Source organism: Polyodon spathula, chromosome 40 (assembly GCF_017654505.1).
Source record: "Polyodon spathula isolate WHYD16114869_AA chromosome 40, ASM1765450v1, whole genome shotgun sequence".
Lineage (NCBI taxonomy): Eukaryota > Metazoa > Chordata > Actinopteri > Acipenseriformes > Polyodontidae > Polyodon > Polyodon spathula.
The window spans coordinates 3,653,806-3,664,234 of record NC_054573.1 but is presented as its reverse complement, the minus strand read 5'-3'; the positions used below and the strand labels follow the sequence as shown (position 1 = coordinate 3,664,234).

General features: G+C 43.5%; 1 protein-coding gene across 3 annotated transcripts in view; it reads right to left on the bottom strand.

Annotated features, from left to right (window-relative positions):
- Nucleotides 1-1,876: 1,876 nt before the first annotated feature.
- LOC121304913 (signal-induced proliferation-associated 1-like protein 3) overlaps nt 1,877-10,429 on the bottom strand; it is a 103,456-nt gene continuing 94,903 nt past the window's right edge. For all 3 annotated transcript variants that reach the window (XM_041236340.1, XM_041236342.1, XM_041236341.1), the window contains 3 exons: nt 7,772-7,904; nt 4,677-4,758; nt 1,877-3,519 (listed from right to left, as the gene is read on the bottom strand). In XM_041236340.1, coding sequence (XP_041092274.1) covers nt 3,382-3,519; nt 4,677-4,758; nt 7,772-7,904 — 353 coding nt within the window. In that variant the 3' untranslated portion in view covers nt 1,877-3,381. The remainder of the gene's footprint in view (nt 3,520-4,676; nt 4,759-7,771; nt 7,905-10,429) is intronic.

The following is a 10,429-nucleotide window of genomic DNA, read 5'->3' as shown; positions in this document are numbered from 1 at the left end:
CCTGTTTTTATTGATTAAAGTTTGCTGTACATGAAAACCTTTTCAGTTTTTTTTTTCCCCCGAGTGGGTGTGAAGTTTATTACCATTTAAAACTATCCTTAAAGTTTTATGAAGAGGGGTGCAAAAGTATTCATATCTGCTGTTATTTGGAACCTTAGCAAATCGTGAACATCCTGTGAGAACCGGCCTTTACAAAACCAGATGGGCCAACCTTATCTCATTCATAAAAAAAAAAAAAAAACACTGACAGCATATTTACTGACTTTTGTTTTTTACACAGGACTCAAACAGGCCAATTAGACTAAGTGTGCATTACAACACAGGGATGATGAAAAGGCAACGCGAACGGGAACAGGGGGGAAGCCACAAGATGCGCCGCTGGTCTGCGACTGGTTTTAATTGAAAGATTTCAAACAAAAGCTCAAATAACTGGCTACCCTATAAACTGAATGACAAAAGTAGCACAATCATGAGAACAGCTCTTAGAGCGGCCACAATGTACACAAGCAACACGCACCAGCTTACTGCAATACATCCACTCCTCTCTGTCCCAGTCAGAGATGCGATGCACTGGGTACAGTAAACGCCTGCCGGTTTTATCAAAGTTTGTCCACCGCGTAATGACTATTGTACGTATTTCTAACATCTGCAGTACACCCCGCATGTAAAAATATACAAAAATATATCTAACCAGGGTTTTAATGAGTATCCGCAACACGTTTCTGACTGTGTGCAAGACACATGGTTAAGACTGAGGACGAGATTTTGTTTTCAGTAAATCCTTCCTAAATGTTTTGTGACTGTAACCATCATTTCTAATTTTTTTTTTTTTTTTTTTTTTAATCCCACAAAGTCCATTTTTAAAGTCGGTATAAAATCAAAACCACAAACAGTTGTTTCTGTGCTTTTACATTTTTTTTTCATGTGTTTTAAGGATATATTTTGGACTTGATCGCTTATGTAACTTGAAATTGATGTCTGCGTTTAAAATCGAGTTTCAGGTCCCGCTGGCTTTTAGAGGTCATCCACTGTAATAAGAATCTGTGAGGTTCAGAATCCTACCTGAAATCTTTAACAAACTCCACACTTAGCGGATTTAAAAAAAAAAAAAAGCATCTCACGTATATATTTTCTGTTGTTTGTTGCTTGTTATTCACTGCACTGCATTTCATTTCTGACGACTGCCTCCCAATTCTACACGTCTATTATTGATTTTTTTTTTTACATCTCTAAGTAGAGTCGAACATGTGCACGGTTTGTGGTGTCAATTTTGACTGGCATTCTTTTTTCACTTTCTCAAAAAAAAATCTTCAGAAATTCACCTAAAAAAAGGACGACAAACAATGAACCGTTTTATACAAATATAGTGTTTTCTAAAGAACATTTACAATTAAACATATACTTTTTGATTCTGTGTCTTCCTGAGCCATTCTCAATCACTGAACTAAGCCTCATGATAAGAATTTCAACCATGCAGGAGAAAGTGCAGATTTCACTGTCTGTTGGTTTAGTTTTAAAAGCAATTAGAAGTGAACTCATTATCGCTGTATACAAACTCTCCAGCCTCATCCCTGCCTATCGTAGCGAAGGGAAAAGGGGTCAGCTGTTAGAACTAACAGTCATTACATGACTATTTTGATATCAAACATACAAAAACTGGCTTTCTGCAGTTTTTAGCTCTTTTAGTGCAGTTTTGAAACTATTGCAATGTCATTTTTAAATGACATATAATGCTTTAGTTTTTGTATTATTATTATTCAAACCACCCTATTATACTATAGCCCAAGTCTAGACCACAGCATGACATATATATATATATATATATATATATATATATATATATATATATATATATATATATATATATATATATATAGTATTTTGGAAATGGATACATTGCTGCAGAAGCCAATGACTCTTATTGGGGTTACTGCATCTCAGAATACCTGAACTACCACGAAAATAAACTGAAATAAATAACTAATTCATCATAGACAACCAACTACTGAGAGTCCCAGCGATGCCTTGACTGAGTCTCAAGGTGTGCTACTGCTGTATGAGCTAACAGTGCCTCTCATTTAGAGCCCGCACAGCTGCACCAGTGCAATTCCAGAGAGTCCCACTGAGACGTCTCTGCGTGCCCTCCACTTGGCAATGAAGCTGGTTTTTTGCTTTAAACGGTACAGCAGTCAGTAGATCCTCCCTCGAGTCTGTGCGACCCGCTGGAATATACAGGTCTTTCAATTCCATTACAGGGTGTGACGGATTTCAAAAGCAGCTGCTGCAATTGAAATTATTTTGGATGCCGTTGTAACCTGCAAGCAAATAAGATCAGCGACTTCAAGCGGACCCTGCCGTACCCAGAAAAAGTCACGATCATAGTGAGTCGCAGTGTGGCTTTCTTTCAGCAAATCACCCTCATTCACTTGCCATAGCTTATTCAAGTTGTAGTGTTTTCTAAGGATCCTGGTACATGAATGGGTCAGGATCAGGCTTGTAGCTCAACAGTGGCATCTAGAGGTTACCCAGCTCTGACAGGAGTACAATGTGTGTATGCAATGTGTTAGAGCAATACCCTGTGAGGTTTACACTACAGTACCATTAAAAAAAAAAAAAAAACTGAAATTAAATATGCAAACATGAAGTAGTTATGATATTGGACTGTTTAGAAATGATGCACAAAACAACAAAAACACTCACGCTTCACTTGGAAGCAAATTTAAGGTTTCAAAAAAGAAAGAAAGTCTGTTTCACAGACTTAAGACTGACTATAAAAATAAAAGTCCCTGCTCCAAGAACACCTTACTGGGTATTTATTTTTTTCGTACTTCCTTGCTTTTTCAAATCCCAGATGCAAACTGTTTGACGTCAGGACACCACTCTGCTCCAAGTCAGTCTACAGCCTGCCGCTGCAAACCTGTTAACCACAATAGTCAAACCGGTCTTTCGAAATGCTGTTTTAAGAAGATTGATGAAAGCTGTCAATTTCCAGATTAAATCGGAGAAGTTTTTGAGGAGATCCGCACTCCATTCAAATTTTGATGCCCGTTCCTGAAGCTGCTTTTTCTGATTTTTTTCGAGCGATGACTTGGTACCTGTGGTGAGAGAACTGAACCACAAAATAAATCTTCTGTTATTCTCACCCGCTAATAAATATGTCGAGCTGCACAGATATTAAGAGGTTTAAACTTTAAGTTCTGAAGTTCAAATGTTAAACCGCCTTCCCCTCTCTTTTATTGTTTTATTTGTGACACTTGTCTCGTTATTAAGTGCTCTGACACTGTATTAAGACAGGAGCATCTCAGTGCAGTAAACCGGACTGGCTTCAAACACGAAGTAAAGAGCCGCTTCCTGTGTGTGGACTGACTCTCGCAGCTGCTGCTACTTCCTCTCCATGGAGTAGATGTGGCTGAACTTTTTCAGCTGCTCATTGGCCGACACAGATTCCTTCTGAAGACGCTGGTTGTTTTCTCTCAGGTTCGACACTTCTGTCAACAGGACGACCTTGTCTTGCTTCTCCTGAAGTACAAATACAAACAGAGATTGTGTCTGATGTAAAAGAAAAGCCTCAACCATATTTCCTGTCACAACAAAGAGAAGGGAGTCATGCTGGATACCAACAGCTCTCGCTGGATCGGGACACACGACTCTACTTTGTTCTGGGCGCAGTCCATTCACATTTGGTTGAATGAACTGAATCTATTTAGCCTTGAACAAAGAAGAAATATAACTGACTACTATAGATGGGAACCAGCTTGAACACCCATTTAATAAAATAAGTGTAGAGTGCAGTATGTCTGGACCAGCCTGTACACTAGATAGCAAACAGCTCCAGTAAAATAGGGTTCATAAAGTTAACCCAAGCCAATATTTTAATTGCAGCACAGAAACCAAGAACGGAGGAGCTGGAAATGAAGTGGAGATACATGTAGGACAGAGAGAAGGAGACACTTCTTCACACAGAGAGTGGTGAGGGGATGGAATGGGCTGCCTAGTCATGTTGTTGAAGGAGACTCTTCTTCACACAGAGAATGGGGAGGGGATGGAATGGGCTGCCTAGTCATGTTGTTGGAGGAGACTCTTCTTCACACAGAGAGTGGTGAGGGGATGGAATGGGCTGCCTAGTCATGTTGTTGAAGGAGACTCTTCTTCACACAGAGAGTGGTGAGGGGATGGAATGGGCTGCCTAGTCATGTTGTTGAAGGAGACTCTTCTTCACACAGAGAGTGGTGAGGGGATGGAATGGGCTGCCTAGTCATGTTGTTGAAGGAGACTCTTCTTCACACAGAGAGTGGTGAGGGGATGGAATGGGCTGCCTAGTCATGTTGTTGAAGGAGACTCTTCTTCACACAGAGAGTGGGGAGGGGATGGAATGGGCTGCCTAGTCATGTTGTTGAAGGAGACTCTTCTTCACACAGAGAGTGGGGAGGGGATGGAATGGGCTGCCTAGTCATGTTGTTGAAGGAGACTCTTCATACAGAGAGTGGTGAGGGGATGGAATGGGTTACCTGGCCATGCTGTTGCTGAATGATTTCCTCTTATTCAGAACATTTCTTATGTTAATTGGATCACAGTAATGGACCAGGAATTGATTATTGAGGACAGCAGTATTTTATTTCTAATGATCTCATAGCATTTACTATCACGTGCAAATCCTAACAGTTACAGTCGCTTACCTTCTCCAGGTCGCTATGGAGCTGTTTCAGCATGACCTCTAACTGATAAAGCCGCCCCTTCAGGTCACCTGGAATCTCCTCACTGAAGGAAACACAAAGATACAATTACTAGCCATGGAGAGAACTCATCTATATCACAGAGCAGAGTTTCCTGTCCTATCCCTTGTATAGTCAGGGTGAGTCTCCACATCAACCCTGTGAAGCTTCACAACTGTTACAGAAGAAACCCATTGCACGGACGGAAAGGAGACTCCTGCTGCAGAGCAGTTTCACCCATTCCAGGTTTTACTAAGCCACAGTGTACAGGTAACAAGCTCAGGTGTGTCTTTTTAAAACACAGAGTAAAACCAGGAAAAGGATCACACTGCTATTCAGTGGGAGTCTTATTTCCATCCCCGAATAACATATGCTATTTGCAGGTACCTGGCTAGTAGACTCCAGGATGACACTATTGCCGTAGTAGAATTAACTGGGACTGGACACATGAGCGCCCAGCAGACCTTTCATGGATACAACCCATAACCCAAAGTGTGTTTAGAAATGGCACTCCCATTGCATGCATAGCAAGAGACACGAACAAGTGTTACGAAAATGAACTGCTTTCACAGGACACAGAGCACGTGCATTAAAAAACCCAGCTGCTAGCTCTCCTTGCACCATCACTGGACCGATATCTGCCACAGGCTACATTTACCGATTCCTGCACATCACTGTCACTGACACCTAGACCCATCCTCTGACACACTGAGCTAGACTCCTTTATCCTTGTTTGAAAGGTGCAGTGTCTGGCTGGAAAGAACCCAGCTGGTACAGCAGATGTTACTTTTTACAAAAGACTGACCAGCTGTTCCACGCTTCTCGTTCAACTGAGCAGTGTGGAATCTTTGTTACATTGTGTCCGACATTATTACAGCTCCAATAAATATGAAACGATCAATTTTTTATTTATTTCGTTTTTTATACGACTTACAAAATACATCGTTACGCTAACCCCCCCCCCCCCCCCCCCCCCCCCCCGATGGCAACCCCCTTCCCACCCCAAGAAGGATCCCAGAGGCTGAATTCATTCAATAACAGGTGAAGGTCTGTCCAGTAAGGTCTTAATAGAATCTGAGAATGAATCAATCAAGTTAACATACACTTTCTGGTGTCTGTTAATGATTTGTTTTGTATAGCCATCAGAGGCAGGCTTAGTTCACTTTGTTCCCCAAAGGCAGTTTTAACAGACAGCATGCCCTTATAAAAGCTTCCCATAGCAAAAGCAAAGAGTAATAAAGCATAGAGAAAGCATGGTATAGATAAGCATTGTAAAGCATATTAATAAGCATACTATACTAAACTATGGTAAATGCATAGTAGTACACAGGGAAAGCAAAGGAGAACTGCAAACTTACTGTCGGAAACTTTAAATTGGGCATTTTAGTAAATAATGTTTTGCTCCCATTATCTATTCCCTTAAGGGTGACCGATCCCATGAGACCAAGCCCACTTGCTGTTTTGCATGTTTGTAAAGAGAACTGTCTGAACAAAACAAAAACAGCCACACAGCACTTATTACCCTGTGACAGATTATACCCAGTGATTCCTCTCACTACTGTGCCATGTGACACCAGCAACGATGAAGCTTAACTAATAAAAAGATATTCTGTTTAACGTTTCCTAAAACACTCAGATGTTTAGGGTTTGTACTTCTGTTTACAGGGTTAAAGACTTGGATCCTTAAATGCATTCTACTGCATTGAAATGCTTGCCTCGCCAATGTTTACTCAGTTCATCTTAGTAATAACAATCATAGTTTGTGAGCTGGGAATGGCTGGACAATGCAAGGCGATGCAGTATTTCTGGTCACCACTATGAACGAAGCTTTCTGCAGTGTGGTTGTTTGGTGTTGACAAAGCCTGAGGCGAGGATGGATAGGGCGAGGGGAGGAAAGCTAGACACACAGGAGGGGAACAGGATGAAAACCATCGCACCTTGAGGGGAGCTAATGGCAACTCTGCTTCAGGCAAGGACGAGGCCAGAGACTCCAGGGAACAGTGAAACAAACAGAGAGCTTGTTAAAAGCATGTCTGAGCTACAGACCATTTAACACGTTCTGTACTCTCTAACCCGGAAGGCTGCCAGATCCATGGTGTGTCATACATATTACATGGCTTTACATCTCTCAGTCATTACTAACTGGTATCCAACACCAAAAAACAGCCCAGCGGTTTCAATCACTTTCAAGCTGAGCAGAATAAGAAAGCAATCGATTCACCATCGCTGTCAGCAACCAGACAGTGTGAGGAGGTCAAACAGAATGCTAGCTTACACAGTCCAGCGTGCAAATCAAACAACGTTATAATGAGGCTGTATAACACACTCGCTCCACCACTCTTAAAATACATCCATTCTGGTCTCCACAGCACCAAAAGGACATTGTAGCCCTGGAAACAGTCCAGCGAAGAGCAAACACACTAATTAGGAGGGACTTGATTGAAGTCTTTAACACATTAAAAGGTGTTGACAGAGTTAGAAATAAAATAGTGTTTTAAGTTGATTCATTGACTCTTTTTTCCTGGATAACATCTGCTGTTGGACCTCCGCACAAAACCTCTGATCAATACAACAACAAAACAAGGCAACAGGGGGGTACAAAGACAACCCCGCGTTAATAATCCTAGTCTAAATGAACATTTGTTTGCTCCCTTGTTATTTGATGCTCTGATCGTTAAAAGCTAAGCCAAGTCAATTTCTACACTGTAAAAGGGCCCGCCGCTAAGTCACCGTGTTCAGTATTTTACAGGCTTTTGACGTGCAAGTCAGACAGATAGGGAGCGCTGCACTTTTCTCATCTCGCACACTAGTTACACGTTTCCATTTCTACAAACCAGCTTTTATATCTTAGTGTTTCAAATGTTACAATGAAAACCACATTTTTTTCACAATTTCTGTTTTATTAAATTCTATATTAGGCTGTCTTTAATGTAATGGTTTAATTGTTCATTTTGTGTGTGTGTGTGTGTGTGTGAAGCGCTGTGGGATCCCTGTGATGAAAGGCACTTTAGCAATGTAAGGGCTTCTTGTGGTGTTGTTTGTCAGTGCTGCCACAGTACCTGATGGGGGATGTGATCCTGGGAGTGGCCAGCCTCTCAGGGGCTGCGAGCGTGTGCACCGGGCTGAGCGATGACATCACCTCACATCCCAGGGAGGGATCATTGAGGGAAAACAGCGACACTGTCCTCTGAACTGCAAGACAACACAGGGAGTGCCATTATCATACAAGACAAGACAAGGGGTTCCACTATCATACAAGACAACATGGGGGGTGTCATTATCATACAAGACAACACAAGGGGTGCCATTATCATACAAGACAACACAGGGGGTGTCATTATCATACAAAACACACACAAAGGGAGGGGCGGGTCTATTGGGAACTTGGCCTCAGTTTACACATCCAACCTTTAGCCTTGCATCATGATGATGATGATGATGATGATGAGGATGATGATGATGATCATCATTTTTATTATTATTATAAACTCACAGTTTTAAAGTCGTACTATCTTTCAGCAAGGACTGTACTTCATTACTCTCTGATAATAAGGCAGCATGGGCCCCTTGTAGTTAATATGACTGGAAACCTCCAGTTATCTGATGTCTGCTTTTTTAAATTGTTCATCTCTTTGAAGAAACCATGGTCCCACCAGGGCAGGCTTGAGGCTCACAGTATAATATAGTGAGGCTCACATTAGTACCCTCGGAACAGAATGGATTTTAAAAGCTCCTGGAATTTAAAGAGCTCAGATTGAGTGTGCAAGGTAAATCAGGCAGCAGGGCCCCTCTCACAGACCGAGAGCTCCGATTGAGTGTGCAAGGTAAATCAGGCAGCAGGGTCCCTCTCACAGACCGAGAGCTCCGATTGAGTGTGCAAGGTAAATCAGGCAGCAGGGCCCCTCTCACAGACCGAGAGCTCCGATTGAGTGTGCAAGGTAAATCAGGCAGCAGGGTCCCTCTCACAGACCGAGAGCTCTGATTGAGTGTGCAAGGTAAATCAGGCAGCAGGGCCCCTCTCACAGACCGAGAGCTCCGATTGAGTGTGCAAGGTAAATCAGGCAGCAGGGTCCCTCTCACAGACCGAGAGCTCCGATTGAGTGTGCAAGGTAAATCAGGCAGCAGGGCCCCTCTCACAGACCGAGAGCTCCGATTGAGTGTGCAAGGTAAATCAGGCAGCAGGGCCCCTCTCACAGACCGAGAGCTCCGATTGAGTGTGCAAGGTAAATCAGGCAGCAGGGCCCCTCTCACAGACCGAGAGCTCCGATTGAGTGTGCAAGGTAAATCAGGCAGCAGGGTCCCTCTCACAGACCGAGAGCTCCGATTGAGTGTGCAAGGTAAATCAGGCAGCAGGGTCCCTCTCACAGACCGAGAGCTCCGATTGAGTGTGCAAGGTAAATCAGGCAGCAGGGTCCCTCTCACAGACCGAGAGCTCCGATTGAGTGTGCAAGGTAAATCAGGCAGCAGGGTCCCTCTCACAGACCGAGAGCTCCGATTGAGTGTGCAAGGTAAATCAGGCAGCAGGGTCCCTCTCACAGACCGAGAGCTCCGATTGAGTGTGCAAGGTAAATCAGGCAGCAGGGTCCCTCTCACAGACCGAGAGCTCCGATTGAGTGTGCAAGGTAAATCAGGCAGCAGGGTCCCTCTCACAGACCGAGAGCTCCGATTGAGTGTGCAAGGTAAATCAGGCAGCAGGGTCCCTCTCACAGACCGAGAGCTCCGATTGAGTGTGCAAGGTAAATCAGGCAGCAGGGTCCCTCTCACAGACCGAGAGCTCCGATTGAGTGTGCAAGGTAAATCAGGCAGCAGGGTCCCTCTCACAGACCGAGAGCTCCGATTGAGTGTGCAAGGTAAATCAGGCAGCAGGGTCCCTCTCACAGACCGAGAGCTCCGATTGAGTGTGCAAGGTAAAAATCAGGCAGCAGGGTCCCTCTCACAGACCGAGAGCTCCGATTGAGTGTGCAAGGTAAATCAGGCAGCAGGGTCCCTCTCACAGACCGAGAGCTCCGATTGAGTGTGCAAGGTAAATCAGGCAGCAGGGTCCCTCTCACAGACCGAGAGCTCCGATTGAGTGTGCAAGGTAAATCAGGCAGCAGGGTCCCTCTCACAGACCGAGAGCTCCGATTGAGTGTGCAAGGTAAAATCAGGCAGCAGGGTCCCTCTCACAGACCGAGAGCTCCGATTGAGTGTCAGCGCACCACAATCACACGACCCCTGGGTATCTCCTGGGATTCCAGAGACTCTGCATTGTAGGGAGAGAGGGACGCGGTTCAGGTGTCAAGAGTGTCAGGTGTTTGAGATGAGAGGAGCCTCTGTGTGCCTGACAATAGCTGCTTCATAGCATCTCTCCCAACCTCCAGCCTGCACTGACTGCAAGTCACAAACTGACCAGTAATCAAAAGCAAAGTTTTTCAATAGAGGGGACAAAGAGGTAATACAATACCAATCTGATCAAAAGATTACCCCCACCAAAATATTGTATTGTTTCTTACTAAAAAGTTTAAACACGTAAATGTTATCCAAACAGTAAAATGCATTTTGTTTAAACGTTTTCAGAAATATGGTTTATGACCTATATAGCAATACCTTCTTACAGAATGTAATGTTATTCAGAATTCATTCCTCGTCTATTCCATATGCCCATTAGTGTTGTACACACACATTATGATTGTATTGGAGGGCTTCTTGCTCTGGGTTATTTCAGTGGTTACCAGCAA